Genomic DNA, 19,517 nt, shown 5'->3' with positions numbered 1-19,517 from the left:
TAATGCATTCAAGTTTTTTTCCTTTATAAACTTTTTAATGCATTATAATGCCTCATTATAGACATGAGCTCCTTAGAAAGTATTACTGAAATCTGATTTGCCTTTTTTTAGTCGTATGTAGTACGTAGAAGAACGGTCATATGACAGGGGTCATATGTGACACAAGTGAATCAAAAGTGTAAGATGATCCTTTAACCCTCAACTGATCACATAATTCATCACATCCCATGTGTACTCAGAGCAGAAATAACCAATCAGAGACAAGGATTTACCCTGCCTCTGCGTTGTTGTTCTTTTTTTGTATTATACAAAAACATATACTTAAAGTTATATACTTATATACTACAACTTATAGTTAACTTATTGAATGTTATTCTGCATGTTTTGCAGTGCTTAGATTTAAAAAATAATTTTATATGTGTGAAATCTCTAATGTCTCCAGAAGCAATTAAAACACAAGTATACCCCAATCTAATGTATTCATGAAATATCAATATTTAACAATATGGATTAAAAAGCTGAAAACTGGAGCAGGGGGGGAATTCTGCTGCTGGTAAATGAGGTACATCAGAGGAAGAATAGAATAAGGGGAATTTAGAATCACAAGGACAAGTGAAGACAGTGAAGCTGCATGAAAAGTGATTCTAAATACAATCAGTGCTTGAAAAAAAACAACTTTTTTTTCATTATTTTTCACTTAAGTCCAGAATTTAAATTGTAGCAGTTTGATAAATGTAATCTCAGATTATTAATTCACATATAACTTAAACAGTTCAGCTGCTGGTCATCAGTGACTTAATTCTTTGTTTTCCTTGCAGCATTGTGCCGAGCGCCAAAACTCGCCCATGGTGTCTCCCAGCTCTTCACCTGTCAGCCAGCACAGAAAAGCCCACGGAGGAGACTCCAGCCACTCCGTCCAGCACCTTGGCCTTCCCCCTGTCCCCCCACGACTTGACCTAATCCAGAAGGGCGCCATCCGCTCCCCATCTGCCAGTCCCACCGGATCCCCAAAGGTCAGTAACAGCAGTCCCCAGACAGAAAGAAACATGGCTCACCTGTATTTTCCTGCACATGATCGCTAAATTAGTGTTAGCGTTAGTCGGCTGTCACATGATAATTCAAAACAAATTTTATATGTTTAGTCCCTTTATATTGGAGAGAATGCAGAAATCTCTCAAACTCTGAAGCTCACATCAAACAAAATCTAGATGGATGAACAGTACTGTAGGTCACAGGTATGTATTTTTCATTTGTGGATAAACTGTCCCAAACATCTTTCCATAGCCCTAACAAAGTGTTTTCTGTCCCTAAACCTACCCAGATCTGAACTAAAGTAAAATGTAATTAGTTTGTACAATGTGCGCAGCACAAACAAATCTCACAAGACTTTTGCAACCCTGAAGTTCCCTTCTAGACAACTATCATGTGATCCTATTATTAATCGTATCACATTTTGCTCAGAGCAAGAAAAAACAATCAGTATGTAGCCTGCTTCTCTCTTGTTGTTCTTTTAAGCCGGCCATGTGACAGTTGTTTGTTTCATGTTAGTGGCTGGTATAAGTGGAAATTTTCTTTTTATAACAGGTTCAGCCAAAGTTGAAGGGTAACTTCTGCATTTTTCAGCCTTGACCCAGCGGTACAGTACTGTACTTCCCCATGTGTTTGTGTCAAAGTGGCTAATGCGCAAAATGGTATTGAAGAGTATTGAAGCATTGATCCCACAGAATCGATCCCTAACAGGCAGTGTGTACCGTCAAAGTCTGACCTAAAAGTGCTTGTTTTTGCCACTGACAGACTCAGATTGTTATTCTAAGTGTCTGACAACATTACTGAAAGGATCCCTACAGAGACAGACATTTTTGTTAAAGAGGAAGATGCTTTTTTTTTAACCAGAAACTGTTTTATCACTCTGACCAAAGCCACCAGAATCCATTTACAGAAAGAGTCATTTTATCATCATCATTGAAATGTTTATTCGAATTGGACAGAAACAAAATAAAACTCACCAAAACTGTCTTGGTTCATCTTTCCACGGCTCCAGCAATCTCTAGTTTGGTTGAAATTAACCTTTAAGTCTCTAAGTTAGATGTGAAAGTGTCAGGAGAGGAGTGAGAGGAAGGCTGGATGTCAGAGAAGCACTGGGGAGAAACAGTGTGTGGAACCAGAATATTTTCACATCTAACTTTGTGAATTAAAGGTTTATTTCAGCCAAACCAGAGTCGCTGATAGCTGGAACAGTGGAAAGATGAAACAAAATGACTTTGGTGAGTTTTATTTTGTTTCTTTTGAGTTTGAATGAAGTGTTTTTACGATGATAAAATTACTGTTTTTGTAAATTAAGTTTGGTGGCGTTGAACAGAGCTATAAATTGACTGTTTCTCGTCAAACAAAACTTGATTTACTCTTAAACAAAAAGGATCTATCTTATTAGGGATCCTTTCCATAATTTTGTCAGAATAACAATCTGAGCCTGCCAGTGGCAAAAGCAAACATTTTTAGCGGACAGACTGTGTCGGTGCACAGTTGTCTGGAGGGAATACACTGCAGCTCAGTTTTGCTTCTGCCGGCTGCAGTGGGCTCCCACAATACTGGACCAATTTCAAAAATTGTCCCCATTAGTTTCTCAGACACAAAAACAGTGGAAAACAGGGTTCAGGTTAGAAAAATAGCACACTTAATAATTTAATGGGCAAGATTTTATATTTCACTTTAACTATGTGGCTCTAGCATGCTACAAAGACCAGCAACCACACTGAATGCCAAAAACTGGACTATATTTACATAAAATACCTTTTTACCTAAAATACCCTACAATGCAAACGTAGAGTTGTTAATACTGTCTTGCGTCATGTCAGTGAACATACCGTATCTCTCCACCTCCGTAGTCTTCTCCAGGAATGTCCAGGAAGCAGGACAAGCCTCTCCCAGCCCCGCCTCCTCCGCAGAGGGACCCACCACCACCGCCTCCCCCCGAGCGTCCTCCTCCCATCCCTCCAGAGTCCCGCCACTCCTGGCTCTCCAGTTCCCCTTCCTTGTCCTCCTCCATCTCGTCCTCTACTGGCGCGCTGTCGGACTCCCACATGATGCCCGATTCACGGTGTCCCAAAGACAGCCACTTCGCAGACGTCCTCAGGACTGGAGACCTACTAGGACCCGCTGGCCCCTCTCACCTGAACGGAAGACCGCTAAGCTGTCCGTCTGCGGGGTTTGTGAGGTTACATCACAGACTGGAGGGGGCAGGAAACTCAGAGAGCTCCAAGGTAGGACTTCAATGTTCAGTGTTATACTTACATATGATAGCAGTGAGGGGCCACTTCTGTTGTCTCACGCCTTTATTTGAAAGGACAGCTTGTAGATAAACAGGAAATGGGGGAGAGAGGTGGGAGAAGACATGCACCAAAGGGCAGAGGACTCATCCTCTGTACTTGGGCCGCACACTCAGCACACACAAACTGAGCTACCAGGGTGTCAGCAGTCCTCTTGTTAAAATTTGTACATAGTATTCAGTCCCCAGTGAGCACCAACCGGGACGCCTCCAAATATTTTCCATTTTTATTGTGAAGAAGTGCAAGTATAATCTGAAACGGTCCACAACTAATGAACCATCCATTTACAACACAGATGGTGAACAGCTTGAGATGTCTTAAGAAAATAAGTGTCAAATTTGTATTCAGCAGTCTACTGTCAGGTCGCAGTGCATCTTAAAATGCACAAAACATATTTGTATTTTGGAAGTGAAGAATAATAGCAGTATTCTACTTCTTTATTATTCAAAAAACCCATTGAGAATTAGAAATTCTTTTCATTTTCCAGACATTTTACACTCTTAATTCTAGCTAATGAGGATGATGGTGAAGTTATTTCCTGCTTTGCAATCCATTAACCAAAATCAAGTCTGATAGAGATTAGTTTGTACTGACACTGCTGATTGCCACTATTTTGACACTCCTGGGACACAGCTTTATTCTGAAGGAATATGCTCTGGGACTTGCAGTATTGGAGGGAGTTAAGCGTTGTTTATACTGTAGTCTGTCTGCCAGAAAGCTTTCTGGTGATTAAGGCATAAAGGCCTGAAGATTACAGAGTAAGCCTTAGGAAGTCAGGTCCTGAGGTATATAGTAAATCCATAGGAGCAGTGAGATGTCATGGAAGACTTTCAGGGTAGAAAAATGCTGTAAACAATTCCCCCCCAAAATATTTTTTGGTTTGGAATTTGTTTTCCAGTCCAGAAATGTGCAAATGACCTGAGATCAATATTCAACCAGACACAATATTCACCTGTCCCTCTGCAAGGTGAACCAGTGGATAGACTGAACAAGTTTAAAAAGACAGTTCACCCCAAAATCAAATTTATATATATTGCAGTTGCAGAGTTGCAGAGTTTGGGAAATATCAGCCAAAGAGACGTCTATAATGGAACTACATGGCACTGGCTACTCAAGATAATCTGCAGACCTTGTTGTCAGCAGTTTCATGTAGGAACTAGTTATTTCAAATGCACTTTTATTGCCATCTCGTTCCATTGTTGATATCACCAAAAATTGGCAACTAAGACCAAAACAGTAAAGAACAGAGGAAATAATCTATTTTTTGATTTCAGGGTGAACTGTCTCTTTAAAGTGTGATTTGTCACTCCATTGTCTGTTCAACTGATTTTCTATTATCCAATCCCAATAGTGTTAACCTTCTGTTTCTGTTTTGAAGTTTGAAGAAGAATAGCTTTGCTGAGACACCAGGCCTGTTAGTTCCATCTTGTTATAAACATCATTGCTGTTCCTGTTTAAATCTGTACAGATTTTGATGCAAAGCACTCAGTAACTTTTTCTGTTTTTTTCCCAGTAGCTGTGGCAACTGCAGCCGCAATGCTGGAATGAAATTGCTCATTAAACTTCTAAATTAGATATCAAAATGTTTTTGCAAGGTCTTTATTTTTTGGTGTGTTCACGCAGCTGTTTAACCACCGCCTTCAACTTATTTTATTTTCTCTCCAGCTGTGAGGAGAGCTGTGTTTTCCTTTGTGCACTCATCAATTATTTTTTTTTTATCACTGTCTACCATTTTTTATTTCTGTCATGTTAAGTGCTTTGTAAGTTTGTTGTGAAAAATGCTATATATAAAGTTTATTATTATTATAAAAGGAAAAGTTCACCTCAAAATCAAAAAATACATATTTTCACCCTGGCCTTTAGTGCTATTTATCCATCTAGATATTTTTGGTGTGAGTTGCAGAGTTTTGGAGAAATCCTCTTTCCAATATAATCCAATTGTGGTGCTCAAACCACAAAAAAAAAAAAAAAAAAAGAAAAATTCAAAACCATTTCTTTCCAAAAATCATGATACGCTTGCTCTACTCCAGATAATCCACAGACCTTGCTGTGACCAGTTTCATGTAGGATCTACTTTCTTTCTGCAGTAGAATCTACCAGAACTGCTTGCTTTCTTTCTTTTTCAGATATATTTTTTGTGCTTTGAGCAACACAAGCCAAGTACTATTTAGTCTCGTTATATTCGAGTGAAAGCAGACATCTCTACGGTCGATATCTCCCAAACTCTGCAACTCACACCAAAACTATCCAGATGAATAAGCAGCATTATAGGCCTGGGGGAAAATGTTTATTTTTAATAATGGGATGAACTGTCCCTTTAATAATAATAATAATACTAAGCCATCCTGGTGCAGTTCACAGCCCTGTGTGCCTTGTTTAAGCACACATCACTTGTTAAAGGTTTGATCTGCACTGCTCTTCTCAGAGCTGTGAACTACAGCCACACAGTCTAAAACTTTATGCTTGAAAGATTAAAATGAAACTGGAATCCACTTCACTAAAGCAGTCTGCAGGTACTTTTATTTTATGAGCCAGTAAAGTGCATCAGGTGCAAAACCGAACACAAACACAGGTGTTTTAAATGCAGTAAAAGCTTAATGTTTCACCCATAACAGCGTGCACCAACAGAGCACCAAGCTTCAAATGCAATGCAGTTATTAAATGAAATATATTTGTCCTTCATGACTATTTTCATGCCTCATACACTTCACGTCATCCATCAGCAGTTTTTATTCAAGTGGTTTCCTGTCTGTTAGTTTGTGGTTTGTGAGTCCCCTGCTCTAACTCCCACCCATGTTCTGAAGCATATCCCCCTAATATAACTGCTTACAGCTCAACAATGCATGCTCATTAGAAAAAGTAAGTAAATGTGCATGTGTTTATGATGTGTCTTAATGAGTTTACATTCATTATTATAATCTTTTTGTCGCTAGTTATAAAACAGGGTGAAATAATGCGGAGAAGAGAGACAGTTGTGGAAAAGTTGAATGATTCACGTTTTTATTGTTTGTTGATATTCACAAGGGAGACTTTATTCCTCAAGTCGAGCCTGATTTAATTACTCATGCATACGCTTTACCACGCTGCTGTCAAAGAGATGAAAAACAGTGAGAATAAAAGCCTCTTCTGACAGTCTCTTTGTAGATAAGACATGCAGCAGGCACACCACTAATAAGCTGCTCTGCCATTCTTCTAATAGCTAGATACATACTTGAAGTGTGTTGAACGGAATATAAATATGATAATCTATGCTAAATAATGAAAGCCATGATTTAAGCGAAGCTCGCTGTTTGCACTGACCATTCAAACACACCAGAGACTGCCCTGCCTCAACGTTTACTGCTGTGGAACCCAGAATACTGCTGAGCATCTGCATAATTTGTACACTCCCCACTTTATCATTTAAAAGCCTGGCGTGCAGCGCACACGCTCACGCACACGCGCACTCAGCCAATCACCCGCTCTCCCTCGAGAGACGCTCTTTGATCAGAAAGTGCCTCCAGTCATCTGTGGAGAGCATTGTCACTTTTTGTAATATCCAGGAAGTTGATGTGGTCATTTGCATACTTTTTGTCTTCTTTCTTTTCCAAGGTGCTCTGTGCATACAGAGGATATTTCTTAACTAGTCTCACTGAAGGTCAAATCTGGCCTGGACTTTTCAGAACTGTCCAATGACATGGCTTTGCTGAAGGAATGTGGTAGTAGTAGTTCTATAAAATGCTAGAAATACTTGGAATACTCCAAGCCGAGGTCAAAAGCAGTACGTTGAGCTGAAAGAATCAGGTTTATGCGTTACAAAAATGTATTTTGAGTGGGTTTTGTTTTTTTACTCTTCAGTTATGCTTGAATATATACTCAAAAAATTTAAACTCTTGGCTATTAAACCTTGTAATTAAAGTTTTGTGAGATGTGATTTTTAAAGTTTTTATGAATAAATGAAGTTGTCAACTCCGTCAGATTGGACAAAATACATTACACAACATTTTTTCATTGCACAGCGTAGTCGAAGTTGCTCAGAGGTCTCTTAATGCTAATGAAAATTTTAAAATTATAATTCTTATTTAGCTTTCATTTAGAAGGGCTACAGAGTTGATATGTTATGGTTGAGACACATTTGATAGCAATATTATTTCATGAATTTGTTAAAAAACAGAAAGTTTACCAGTGCTTGAGCAGTATTCCCGCCTTTTTAAAACCAGGAAGTGAGACAGGGGTCCTTGGGGTATGGCTAACCCTTTTTATGCCTGATTAAATCATGTTTTTATGAAAATCTGAAAGTGTTGATGAAATCTGCGGCAAACTTTAAAGGACCAATATAATTTATAAAAAATATGTTCTCATTTTAAAACAAAGATGATTATAATATATATTCTATACCTGTGTTATCAGTTATAGCTAGTTTTAATTTTTGAAGGCTTTTAACACATTTTTAAATTGTTTGAAGTTATGAGTTCTAGTCCGGGACAAAAAATTAAGGAAAATGAAAGCAAAATATTTCATAAACTACATATATATATGTCATGTGAATCCTTGAAGATTAAATGTTCACCCAAAAATGTGAGTTGTGGTGTTGGTAGTGAAAAAAAGAGATTCTAAAATATGTAAAATATGTTAATTAAATTTAAGGGCTATATAGTTTAGTACAGGAATATATTCATAAGGTAATGTTCAGAGTAACTGTGCCACTGTTTTTACGTGACTCGGTATCTATTAGGGATGTAACAATGCTAAAAACACACAGTACAATAATATCACAATTTAAAAGTCCACAATATGATATTCATGATTTTATTCAAAAACAAATTCAAGAAAGAAAATGACATCTTGAAACAATGCACTATTTAGAAACTTTAATTAAAGTAATGACATAAAATAACCATGTATTATCACAATATATATTGTCAGAGTTCAATGCATTATTGAGACATTTTTCATCCAGTATTGTGATAATCAATATATTGTTACATCCCTAAATGATACTAAAAACTCAAGGTACCATGATAAAAAGTCCACGCTACAATATTTATTGCCATATTAAAAAACAAAGAAAAATGACGACTTGAAAAAATGTCCTTTACTAAATACTAAGTGTGATGTGTGCAGCATTTTTTGTTGTCTAAAATTTAATTTTTCCTTTTAACTCAAAGTGCTTCTGCTTCTCAGATCTCAGAAATTGATTATTTGTGCTTGTGCTCGAGAGCCGAGCACCGAGCTGCTACAGATATTGCGATTGTGATATGAGTCACAACTTTAGTGGGAATGGTAATTTTTGCATTTCAAAATTGAAAACGATGAAGTGCGTTTTTTTCTGGGGTCTGTACCAAACAAGTGTCTGGAGAATCTGATTTGTAGGAGCCTCTCTGTTGCATCACAATGCTTCATTTATAATGGTCTGCTGTAACTCATTTTACCTTTATCAAAAAAATCGCACATTTCCTGTGATTTTAATGTTGCACTAGGCCTTAGTTGCGATTTCACCCAGGCTGATGACTGGAGAAACTCTATCCATCTCTTATTTGAAATGTATCAGGTTTTGCATCCTCAAACCCACACTTCCTCTTTATAGCGTTCCTTTGAAGCTACAGTAGGTGAATAAAACATGATCGCCTCCTGTAGAGCTGCAGCATCTACCTTCAGTACGGTGTCCTGGCTGTGTTTGACAAGTGATAAGGACTGCACCTCCACCAGAATCAAGAACAAACACAACACACAACACTGCGTTATATAATACATATATTTAAGTTCATGTCAGTTCATCAAATTCAGTTGATATTGACCTGTTCAGTTGTTTCTTTGTGTTTTTTTTTTTTAACGCCCACCTTTTCCTGTGTGTGTCTGCGCAGCCCTTCTCCAATGGCGTGCAAATCAGCGATGAGTATGACATCCTTCCCTCACGGCACTCGCCAACACAGTCCGCGCTCACCAGTACCCACAAGTGAGTATTACACACACACATCTACACACACGCACACACAATGGGAGTATTTATAAGCAAGATGTGAACCCAGTTTCCTTGTAAATATCCTGGGAAAGTTTGTAGTGATATCTCTGTACAGCACCTTTGTATTAATCCGTGCAGATAAGATCACAGTGTGTGAAAGTGTGTTTGTTGTTGCCTCCATGAAGTGGTTCATTACTGTAACCAGTGAGTTCCCTGTCAACTTTATTACAGATCGTATGACAAGGCTGTATTTAAAAACCTGTCAAAATAAGGGGTGCATATATATTAAAAAAAGAATTACCAGCACTAAAGCCAGTGCTGTAAAAGTCATACCAATACCAATAAAATACTTCATCTGCACCTTTGTTTTTTTTTTCTCCTTCACTGGATACCCATCATGTAAATGGAAGCAAGTCAAGTCATTGCTCAGGTCAAGCAAGTTACAAGTCATGTTAAAATGCTGATGATCTGCCTCAGTTAAATCAATTAAAGAACAACAGAGCTGCGACGATTAATCCATGAATTAACTGTTAATCAATTATTTGATTTATCTAAATATTATTATCGAAATTCTAATTCTGAATATCTTAGTTGTAGGCAAATCGACATCTCAGGCTTTTGGCAAAATACATTTTTTGACACTTTTCACAATTTTTGGACATTTCATGAGCCAGATAACTAATCAGTTAATTTGAGAAAATAATCAATAGTTGAAGCCCTAAAAGCCAGTGGTCGTGAAAAGCTGAGTTTTAATTTCAGCTGTTGCAGCCTGCTTACAGCTTATAAATCTTACTGGTATTTGACATTCTGTGGCAATTAATCTAAAATGTATTATTTTTGGATTAGCTGGTTTGTGCATTAGTCTCTGCTGGTCCTTTCGACTCATCTGTCTCAAGTCTAAGTCAAGTCTCGAGTCATGAATATTAAATTAAGTCGAGCCTTTAATCAATTTTAGTGAAGAAAGCCTCAAGTCCTCAAATTTGTGACAGACTGTATAGTTTGTAGCTGCTGTAACAGTAGGCCGTCGCATTAAATTGAAGTAAGCTTGTGATGATTGGCAGCAAGCAAAACATACATACAGTCTGTTTTTTTGACATCTGGAAGCAAAAAAGGATCGAATGCAGGTTTTACTGGAGAAGTTTCAAACACTTGCTTGATTCTGTGTTATTGAGTAGTGATAGCCAGCCTAAATCAAAGTGAAAACCTGTGCAAAAAATTATGAAATGCTGGACAAAAGCCTGTTAAGTCGGTGTTTAATCATGAATGCCAAATCTTTTTGAGGCTCAGCTATATCTAATTTCCTGTATGAGACTCTGAAGGTTATTTGGCTGCAGAATTGTGCAGACTGAGGTATGAATGGAATAAAATATGTGTGGTCTGCAGTCTTACAGCAGACTTGGAGGAAAGCAGGGAGCAGTAACAAAGTTGGACCAGTGTTTTATCTTATTTTCAGCTGAAATGAGCTTCACTGCATTTTAAAGCTGCTTCTCTTACACAAGCATTAACCTAATGAGATTTTAGTAACATTTAGCCATCATTATTTGTGCTTAGCCCTAATCAGGCGCAGTGTTCTCCTCTAAAATGTGTCCTTTTGTTCTAAAGTTCTGTCTCCTGAACCTTCCTCCCTTCTTCTGTCTGTGTTCTCAGACTCAGGGACCTTCTACCCGTGAGCTCTCGTATCCTCAGGGAGAGGTCCTGGTTAGAGGCAGCTTTGAAAAATGATGGCTGAACGTCTAATAGCCTTTTAGCTGCAGACAGAATTAGATTAGGTATTTGTGTGTATCAGGCTGGAGTGGAGGCCGGGGATAGAGCTGTCACTTCTGATGAAGCCTGAGCCGAGAGGGGAAGCTGTGCTTCCACTGGAAACAGTTTAGTGTTGTAAAATATTGTGGGACTGTTTCGACCGATGTACACAAACGACCACAGCTGACCTGCACACATGTACTCTGCAAGCACAGTTTACATTCACAGGGTCTGTTGGCTCAGTTTAAATGCTAATGTTTAATATGTAACAGTGTTGGCAGATCATTAGGCTGCGGAGGTGTTCCTTGTTACTGATTGGCCAAAACATCCCTGCATCATTGATGGTAGACAGTTTCTTCCCTGTTGCCTTGTTTAATCATTACCTACTAAAAACACAACAGTTAGTGTACTTTGGACCTTTGCAGCACTATAACATTTGTACTGTAACATAGTAAACACAGCAGGCAAGTGTGGCATATTTTTTATTTTCGCATTACAGGACACCATAATTATCTACCTTGAGACCTATATAAATAGGAAGAATTTTGATATCAGATAAGTTTAGTTTCACAGACTTTGTTTTCTGCATTAATGGTGACTTTTATAGAATAAAAATAACAAAATAGTAAGTACACAGCAACAGCATTAATTTTACTTTTAATTCTCAGGAGGAATACAGAATAATTTGTCTTTCTGGCATCAGACTGTCATGGTTAATATTAATTTTTTGCCCTGTTCAGAATGTTGAAGAAGAATGTTGATCTGGCAGATTTTACGAAATGCATGCCCCTTCTGTCAAACTTTCTTTAAAGGGACAGTTCATGCCAAAATCAAATGCCCAAAAAGTCCATTTAGAATTTTTTGTGTGAGTCGCAGAGTGTTGGACATATCAGCCGTCTTTTATCAATGTTGGTCCAGCCGCAAGTCCTCAAATTTGTTACTCAACTCTGACTTGATTCAAGTCATGTGACTTATGCAACAATTTCTCAGCGACATGCACCATTTAGTCCACAAACCTGCCTTGCAGGCATGTAGATTGGTGGTTTGAAACTTGTGCCTACAAGTTTATTTCAGTGAACTTTTAGGAGGATGGAATTAAGTCTGCAGTTTTAGGATATTCTGCTGTGCGGATAAGAAGATACATATTAAACTTCAAGTGACCATCAAATAGAATTTACATTGTCAGTTGGTTCAAAGTATTTTTTTCATTTTCATCTAGTAAATGGCTCTGAAACTACACTCTGAGCAGGTTTTTCTGTGATGTTTTTTGATAATTATTGTGTATTTCCTCTATTTTGACATTACAATATGCAGTGTAGTTCATGTAGATGCCACCTTGTTGTTTATCATGAAACATTTTTCTAATGAACAATAACAAATGTAAAAGTAGCAGTCTTGCTGCACCTTCATCCTGTCCTTACAGCACCCAGGACTGCCACCCTCCTCATTATGGGGCTGTGGAAATCTCATTGATTCACGTGTATTAACTGTATGAGTGATATGGGTGTGAATGTTCTTCACAGACCCTCCAACCCTTTCAGCAGTCCTGTGGTGGAGCGACAGCGGGGAGCGATGGAGAGGGTGGAAGACGACTACCAGATCCCTTCATCCAACCTGTGCCTGAGTCAGGCCCCCGTCTGCATCTCTGTACCCAGCAGGTACGGGCCTTCTCTCACTGTATTAAGGTTACCATGGTGATAGAGCGATGATGGTCTCATTGGAGCGGTATTAAGCTGCTGTGAACCAAACAGATTTCCTCTCTCATTCAGACACCTGGAGAACGGCTCTCCAGAGCCCTCCATGGAGGAGAAGAAGCCTCGGCCCCCTGAGCCCGGTGAGTCTTAAAACCAGCGGAGAGGATTTAGACACCACAAGTTATTAATATATTATCTTTATCTTTATGGCCATAAGGACACCTTTCTTAATCCTGTATTTAGTCTTACAGGGACAGTCTAGAGTTCTGGTGTCAGTTGCAGCGTTTTGGAGATATCAGCCATAGAGATGTCTGCCTTTTCTCCAATATAACAGAACTAGATGGAACACAGGCTGTGGTGCTCAAAGTGCCATCAGACTCGGTGTGTGACCAGTTTCATGTCGGAACTATTTTCTGACTTCTGAACTGCACCCACCAACCGAATCACCACACTAGTGAGTTCAGTGGGGCTAATGTTGAAGCTCAGCTGAGCTTAATGTTTACACCCGGCGCTGATACCAGCAGCGTTTTACTGAAAATTAGTAATTAGTTACCATCATTAGTTACTTTTCTCAAAAGTATTTGAATTACTTCAACTGGTGTTGTTACAATTAGTTCACTAATTGTAGTTGCGTTCTTGTAATAAGTTACATACCAAATTACAGCCCAAAATAGTGGAATTACAGTAATGCGTTACTTTGTAAAGTGTCAATTTGCAAATAGCACTGGTGTGCATCTACTCATAGACGAGAGGTCACAGGTCAGCCAAGAAAGACACCATTAATGTTTGCATCATGTGCTGTTACAAGCACGAGCCTCTCGTCTATGAGAAGATGCACCTAACCCCTCTGTGTGGTTATGCTGTTGGCAGATGTAGTTCCTAAGAAAGATAATTGTTCCTAGTTCCATTTGGCTGATATCGCCAAATCTCTGCAACTTACGCCAAAACTCTCTGGGTGGATAAATATCAAACTATCTAATGCTGTCATTGATCAGAATTCTTTCTTGTTCTTCTAAGGAAATCATATTTTAAAACTGAGTATGCTGTGTCGCATTTGAGTGGCTGCATGATGTTGAACTGTGCTTGTGTTCCTCAGGTGGACACTCGGAGTCAGTCAGAGGAGCTCACACTAACCTCTGCCCCTTCAGCACCAACAAGACACCCTCCGACTATGACATCCTACTGCCGCCCCAAGGTAGCCGACACCAGCCGGAAACACATTCCCACCTTACGTCCCCTCAGGTCCCTGTCTGTCTCAGCCTCTCTGCTGTCCTATCCTGCCTGTCTGAGCCTGTCCTCCCTCTGCAATACAACTGTGCTGTCAGGTGGACTGTGTAACTGCTGAAAGTCTTGTGTCCAGCTTGACTTCATCTAGTGAATTTCAAGTGATTGGACGAAGGATCTGTTTCTTTTCTTCATTCACATATGATTTGATGTTGTTCAGTGTGATACATTACAGGCAGATTACGAGAAGATTCTAAAATCTATTCAGAAACCCCCAATAACATTAACTTTAGCATCATTTTATTAAAAACATTGTCTGCAACTGGTATAAAACTGTCAGGTCATCCTTCCGGTAGGAACATATGTTGCAGAGTTCAAGTGGTCCTTATATGAAAGGCAATGAACAGTAATGAGGGAAGTTTTCACATCCTTTACTTCAGTAAAAAGTAAAACTACAAATACCACATCCCTAGTTTTTTGTGTGAAAATCTTAATTTGTGATGTAACTAAAGCTGTAACTAAAGATAAATGCAGTGAAGTAAAAAGTACAATATTTCCCTTTGAGATGCAGTTCAGTAGAAGTCTAAAGTGTCATGAAAAGAATAGACTCAAATACGACTATACTTAAGTACAGTACTTGAGTAAATATACTTGTAGTACCCTCCTACCACTGGGAGTGAATAAACACTGTACTACAATAAGGCTGCAAACAAATATCAAAAGTAGACTTCAGATATAGTTGTTTGTTTGAGATCATTCCTCATTTTATGTTAGAACTGGATGTTTGATGTATGTCAACAGTCTCCTAACAGAGGCATACATACAGTGTGTAGGATTTAGTGGCATCCAGTAATGAGATTGCATATTAAAGGCAATTCACCTCACCCTCCCCTTCCATGAAAACCAAAACAGGAGGACAAACCAAACACTGGCTCTAGATTGGGGGTAACATGACAGAGCAATATGACGGCCTCCGTGGAGGAAGACCTACTCTAATCGTTTTTTTATTTTCAGGTGTTTAGACACTAATGAAAACATGCTTATGAGTATCATACACCATGTCTGCTGCATTCTGCTGATAGATCCTGTTAAGTCCATACTGAACCTTAAAACCAGTACCAGAGCTTAATCCTTTGTCTTTGATCATTTTTACCACGTTTCTTATCCAGCCTGCTTGCACCTCCTGGCCCAGTCCTCCTCCTCTTCCTCCTCCTCCTCTTCCTCCTCATCCTCCTCCTCCTGTGAAGTCCCCTCTCAAAAATATCCTCTTTTGGTTTTTCTCTGAAAGGCAGCAAGCCAGCAGCTCTTCACCATGTAATCCCATTGCTGGGACTGCGTCTTCTTCAGACTTTAGAGCAGCGTCAGCCTCCTCCTCATGGCAGGAGTATAAACTGTGAGTCAGAGCGGAGCAGAGAGCTCAGTCTTGTCTGTATGCGGCTTCTGTTGTGTTTCAGCATTAGAGGACCCCTTCAACAGCCGCCCTCCGTCCCAGCCCCCGCCTCCTCCTCCACCGGCGCGACACAGCTTCACAGACCTCTCCTCCTCTTCACCGTCCTCGTCCTGCAATTCCTCCATGTCCTCCTCCTCCTCCTCTGTCATCGCACGACCACACAGGCCCTCCTCTGGACAGGAGCACCTGCTGTTAACCCCCGGTTAGCTGGCAAACTCACCACATTTTGCTCAAATCTAAACTTTAAAGTGAAACATATAAATGTAGTACATCTCTGACAGTGTCATGCTAATCAAGGGCTGGGTATCTTTCAAACATGTTGAAAACCGTACCAGTACAGACACCATGACCATGACTGGTCCCTAGATACCAATTTTATAAAATCCATTTTAGCAAAAATAAAATTATATTACACATTTCAATGCAAATCTTTACTTTTATTTTTCAGCTCCTAGGTATTTTTACACACTCAAAGCAGCTTCATAGCCTCTAAAAATACACAAATATACAAACACACACGTGAACCCAGTCTATGGGTGTAATGTAGTGATTTTCCTGCATGTGTAATGTTAGTATGGAAGACCACTTCCCCAAGTGAGGAAAAAAAACCATAATTATGATGGTTAAATAATATAGAATTATTAGATTTTAAAAAATGAATTATGAGACAATAATTATGAAAAAAAAGTTAAATTCTGATATGAAACTTATTATGAGATTTAGAAAAAACAAAATTCTAAGATAAAAGTCATAATTATGAGATTAAAATGGAAATTTTAGTTTATTATTAGTATAAGTTAGAAAGTCATAATTATGAGTTAGTCATAAATACAAGATTAAAAAAAAAATCTTCTAAGTTATAAAGTCATTATTATGAGCTAAAAAAACAGAATTATGAGATTAAAAATATGAATTGAGATAAGTCATAATTAGAAATTTAAAAAGTGAAGTCATTCTTTAAAGAGACAAAATTATTTATGAATTTGAAATTATCCGAATTTTGAGTTTAAAAAAGTCATAATTCTGATATTAAAGGTCAGTTCTGAGATTAAGTCATAATTATGAGATAAAAATGAAAAAGGTCATAATGTTAGTTTAAAAATCATATTTATTCGATAAAAGTTCATAAATATGAAATAAAAAGTCTAAATTGTGAGTTAAAAAGTCAAAATTATGAAATTAAAAAGTCATAGATTTGAGATAAAAATGCTCATAATTATTATTTTTGATTTACCACAGGGATATTTTTTTCTAATACTGGCAGAAATGGGCTTCCGTACATCAGGGCAACCAATCACCAGTGTTATCAGATCTTGCATCAAGCATGCGTATGGTCTCACTGATGCTGATTAGATTTATTAAAAATTTGGCACTGAGTGACAAGGCATTTTGTGGTACTCAGTAGTATCGGTGCCATAAAAGTATTGAGCTTTGGTAGCCAGCCCTAATATAATGTAATGATTTTCTCTTTCAGTGGTTTAAGTGTCTCTTATTCTCAAAAGCACATCATTTCCAGCATGACATTGTTGAGGGACAGATTGCATCAGCCTGTACCTGAATGTGTGTGTGTCCTCTGTGCTGTAGACACAGTGTTTGACATGCTGAACAGTGCTGCTCCTCTGCCTCCAGTCAGACGACACACGGACAATGTTAAAGGCTCCAGAGGCTGCCTGGAGTACGACCATTTACCAGCCAGTCAAGGTACGGCTACTCCTCCTCCTCCTCAGCAAATGACTACATGGCGAAAAGAACACACACAAAAGAAACATGTCCATGTCGTGATGAGTATCTAACCCTCAGAAACACTGGGAAATTCTCTGTGATGTAGATATGACTGCATGTTGTCTGTGTTTTAGAGCTCAGTCTCCTCACAGACTCAGACAGGATATATACAGTATGACCGAAAAAGATCAAAAGCTTGTTCTCTAGGAATTAAGGTGTGGAAAATGTATGAGCCTTTGAAATTGAAATTGTGCAGGATCCTTTTATTCAATCAAAGAAGAAAGGATTCCTGGAAAAAAATGTTACTCTCAAAGAAAAAACACCTCTCTGTTGAAAGATTCATGTTTGCTCTCATGGATAGATTCATGAACAACATGAAGTGGAGATCCTGAGCAGCTCTTTTTTTTTAGTGATGCCAGACATGCAAAGTTTGTCTGAAACTGTCAGGCTCAATAGTTTTTATTTCCAAAAATATCCTGTGAAGCCAGAAGAAGTAAGGAAACCACTGCTACATACCTTGTCATGTCATAGAAGGGGGCTAAAGTTATCATTTCAAGCCAACTGCCTTCACTAGATTTTTGAATTAACTCTTACGTATTGAAATAAACTAAATAAAGTTTTGCCAACATATACTCTGGTTTCTAAAACTCAAGGATTCAAGTTTATCTAAAGAAGAAAAGTTAATTATCAAAAAAAAAAAACATCATTAGTTGGTGAAACTTAAAAATCTATTAAGATAAACTGACAAAAAAAAATTTATTTATATACTTATTTTTACAAATAGACTTAATGTGTTTGATTCATGTTAAGACACATATAATGCACATACACAACAATAATTTGAGGAGACCTCGTGCAGTAACTCTGAGGACCCCCTAAGGGTCCCGGGCCTCATGTTGGATACCCTCGTTTTGAGCCTTTATACACTTTGAATTTCCAGCATTTGAATGGGCACCTACTTCTATGTGGCATATACTGTTGTTGACCTGCTCTCTCCCTGCATAGACGACCCCCCCCCCCCAAAAAAAAAGGCAAAAATGGCTCTGTGGTGGAGTGGAGGAGCTTTTAAAGTAGGCAGACAACATTTAGACATTTGACCCTCTCTGGCATTGCATTGAGGTTCAGGGCATTAAAGACATATGTGCAGTGAATACCTCACAATCTGCTCCATCGCTTTGGGAGACAGTGATGACTTAATGATAAAAGTCTGAACTCTAAAGGTATTGGACAAATGTCAAAACTTTGGTTCAGTGACAAGCAGTGTTTAGTGTCCAAACCTCTCCTTGACCACTAATAACACTCTCAAGTTTCTGCCTATGTGCCAGGGCCAATTTTCCACTCACACAATTCCTCTCCTCCTCTCTCTCCAAGTGTCGATGGAGTGTCTGCAGGCTCCTGCCAGGCCGCCCAAGCCACTGCCCAGGAAGATCCCCCCGGACGGTCAGCCGGGCAAACCCCCCAGCCTGGAGTCAGAGAACGTGGATGCCAAGATCGCCAAGCTGATGGGGGAGGGTTACTCGTTCGAGGACGTGAAGCGGGCGCTGATGATCGCACAGTACAAAGTGGATGTGGCCCGGAACATTCTGCGAGAGTTTGCCTTAGTGACCCCGAGGCTGAACCTCTAGTGGTAGAGTCAGTGAAGGGCAGCTGTGCCTCTGAACGGAGGAACTGACTAAAAAGGGCTTCTTCAGACTGTTGGAATCAACAGAAACAAGGAATATTTAAAGGGAGACTTTGCCTTTTGTTGCAGAACAGAGACGACAACGCACAACAAAGTGGCTGAAACCAAATCAAGTCAGGACACAGAGAATCAAAAAAGGAGAAAAAGAGCGTCTGTGATGATTTAAATCTGTGAACAAAACAAAAAAAAAAAAAAAAAAAAAAAAGAAGCAGGCTTGTTGTTGTTTACAGTGAGCTTTGCCGGTGCTGGCCTCTGGTGTTCAAACGCTCCTGTTCGTCTCCGGGCTCAGACTGTAAGCCTGTTTTAAAGCCCTGATCCTCATCCTGCTACTGCTGCTACTGTCCCCGTCACAGCCCGCCACCCTCCAGACTTTTACTTTGAAAGGCGTTTCCAGCTCTTTTCAACTTCTCTGGATGAGAGCAGCTCGTCTGGGTACTTTGCTCCTGTGTTATGCCCCGCCCCTTTTTGGGTGAAAACAACCATCAACAAATTTCAAGGTCTTTTCCAATTTGAATGCATAGAATAAAAAAGTTGTTTCACTTTTAAGCTGTTAGGAGCCCAAATCATCTGGCCAATCAGGTGAAAAGTTATGCTGTGTCTTTGCTGATCAATGATCATTGAAAAAATTAAAGAAATAGTCTACGTCCATCAGAGAGGACAGACGTGACATATACAACTACCTTATTGAATTTCCAGGTAATGTTTTTCAGACATCTGTAACGTTTTATTAGAGCCT

At 39.0% G+C, this 19,517-nt stretch overlaps 1 protein-coding gene across 2 annotated transcripts in view; it reads left to right on the top strand.

The window, feature by feature from the left end:
- Positions 1 to 18,989, top strand: part of cblb (Cbl proto-oncogene B, E3 ubiquitin protein ligase) — a 95,230-nt gene extending 76,241 nt beyond the window's left edge. The window contains exons 11-19 of one of the 2 annotated variants that reach the window (XM_084730760.1): positions 819 to 1,013; positions 2,886 to 3,260; positions 9,170 to 9,261; positions 12,534 to 12,668; positions 12,780 to 12,844; positions 13,801 to 13,899; positions 15,383 to 15,580; positions 16,963 to 17,079; positions 18,472 to 18,989. In XM_084730760.1, the coding sequence (XP_084586886.1) occupies positions 819 to 1,013; positions 2,886 to 3,260; positions 9,170 to 9,261; positions 12,534 to 12,668; positions 12,780 to 12,844; positions 13,801 to 13,899; positions 15,383 to 15,580; positions 16,963 to 17,079; positions 18,472 to 18,725 (1,530 nt within the window). In that variant the 3' untranslated portion in view covers positions 18,726 to 18,989. The remainder of the gene's footprint in view (positions 1 to 818; positions 1,014 to 2,885; positions 3,261 to 9,169; positions 9,262 to 12,533; positions 12,669 to 12,779; positions 12,845 to 13,800; positions 13,900 to 15,382; positions 15,581 to 16,962; positions 17,080 to 18,471) is intronic. The other variant, XM_084730761.1, reaches the window with a different exon arrangement.
- The last annotated feature ends 528 nt before the right edge of the window (positions 18,990 to 19,517 follow it).

Source organism: Lutjanus erythropterus, chromosome 11, assembly GCF_056507025.1.
Source record: "Lutjanus erythropterus isolate fLutEry1 chromosome 11, fLutEry1.hap2, whole genome shotgun sequence".
NCBI classification, from domain to species: Eukaryota; Metazoa; Chordata; class Actinopteri; order Lutjaniformes; family Lutjanidae; genus Lutjanus; species Lutjanus erythropterus.
Note: the sequence above shows the minus strand (reverse complement) of the source record. Positions and strands in the feature narration are given on the sequence as shown.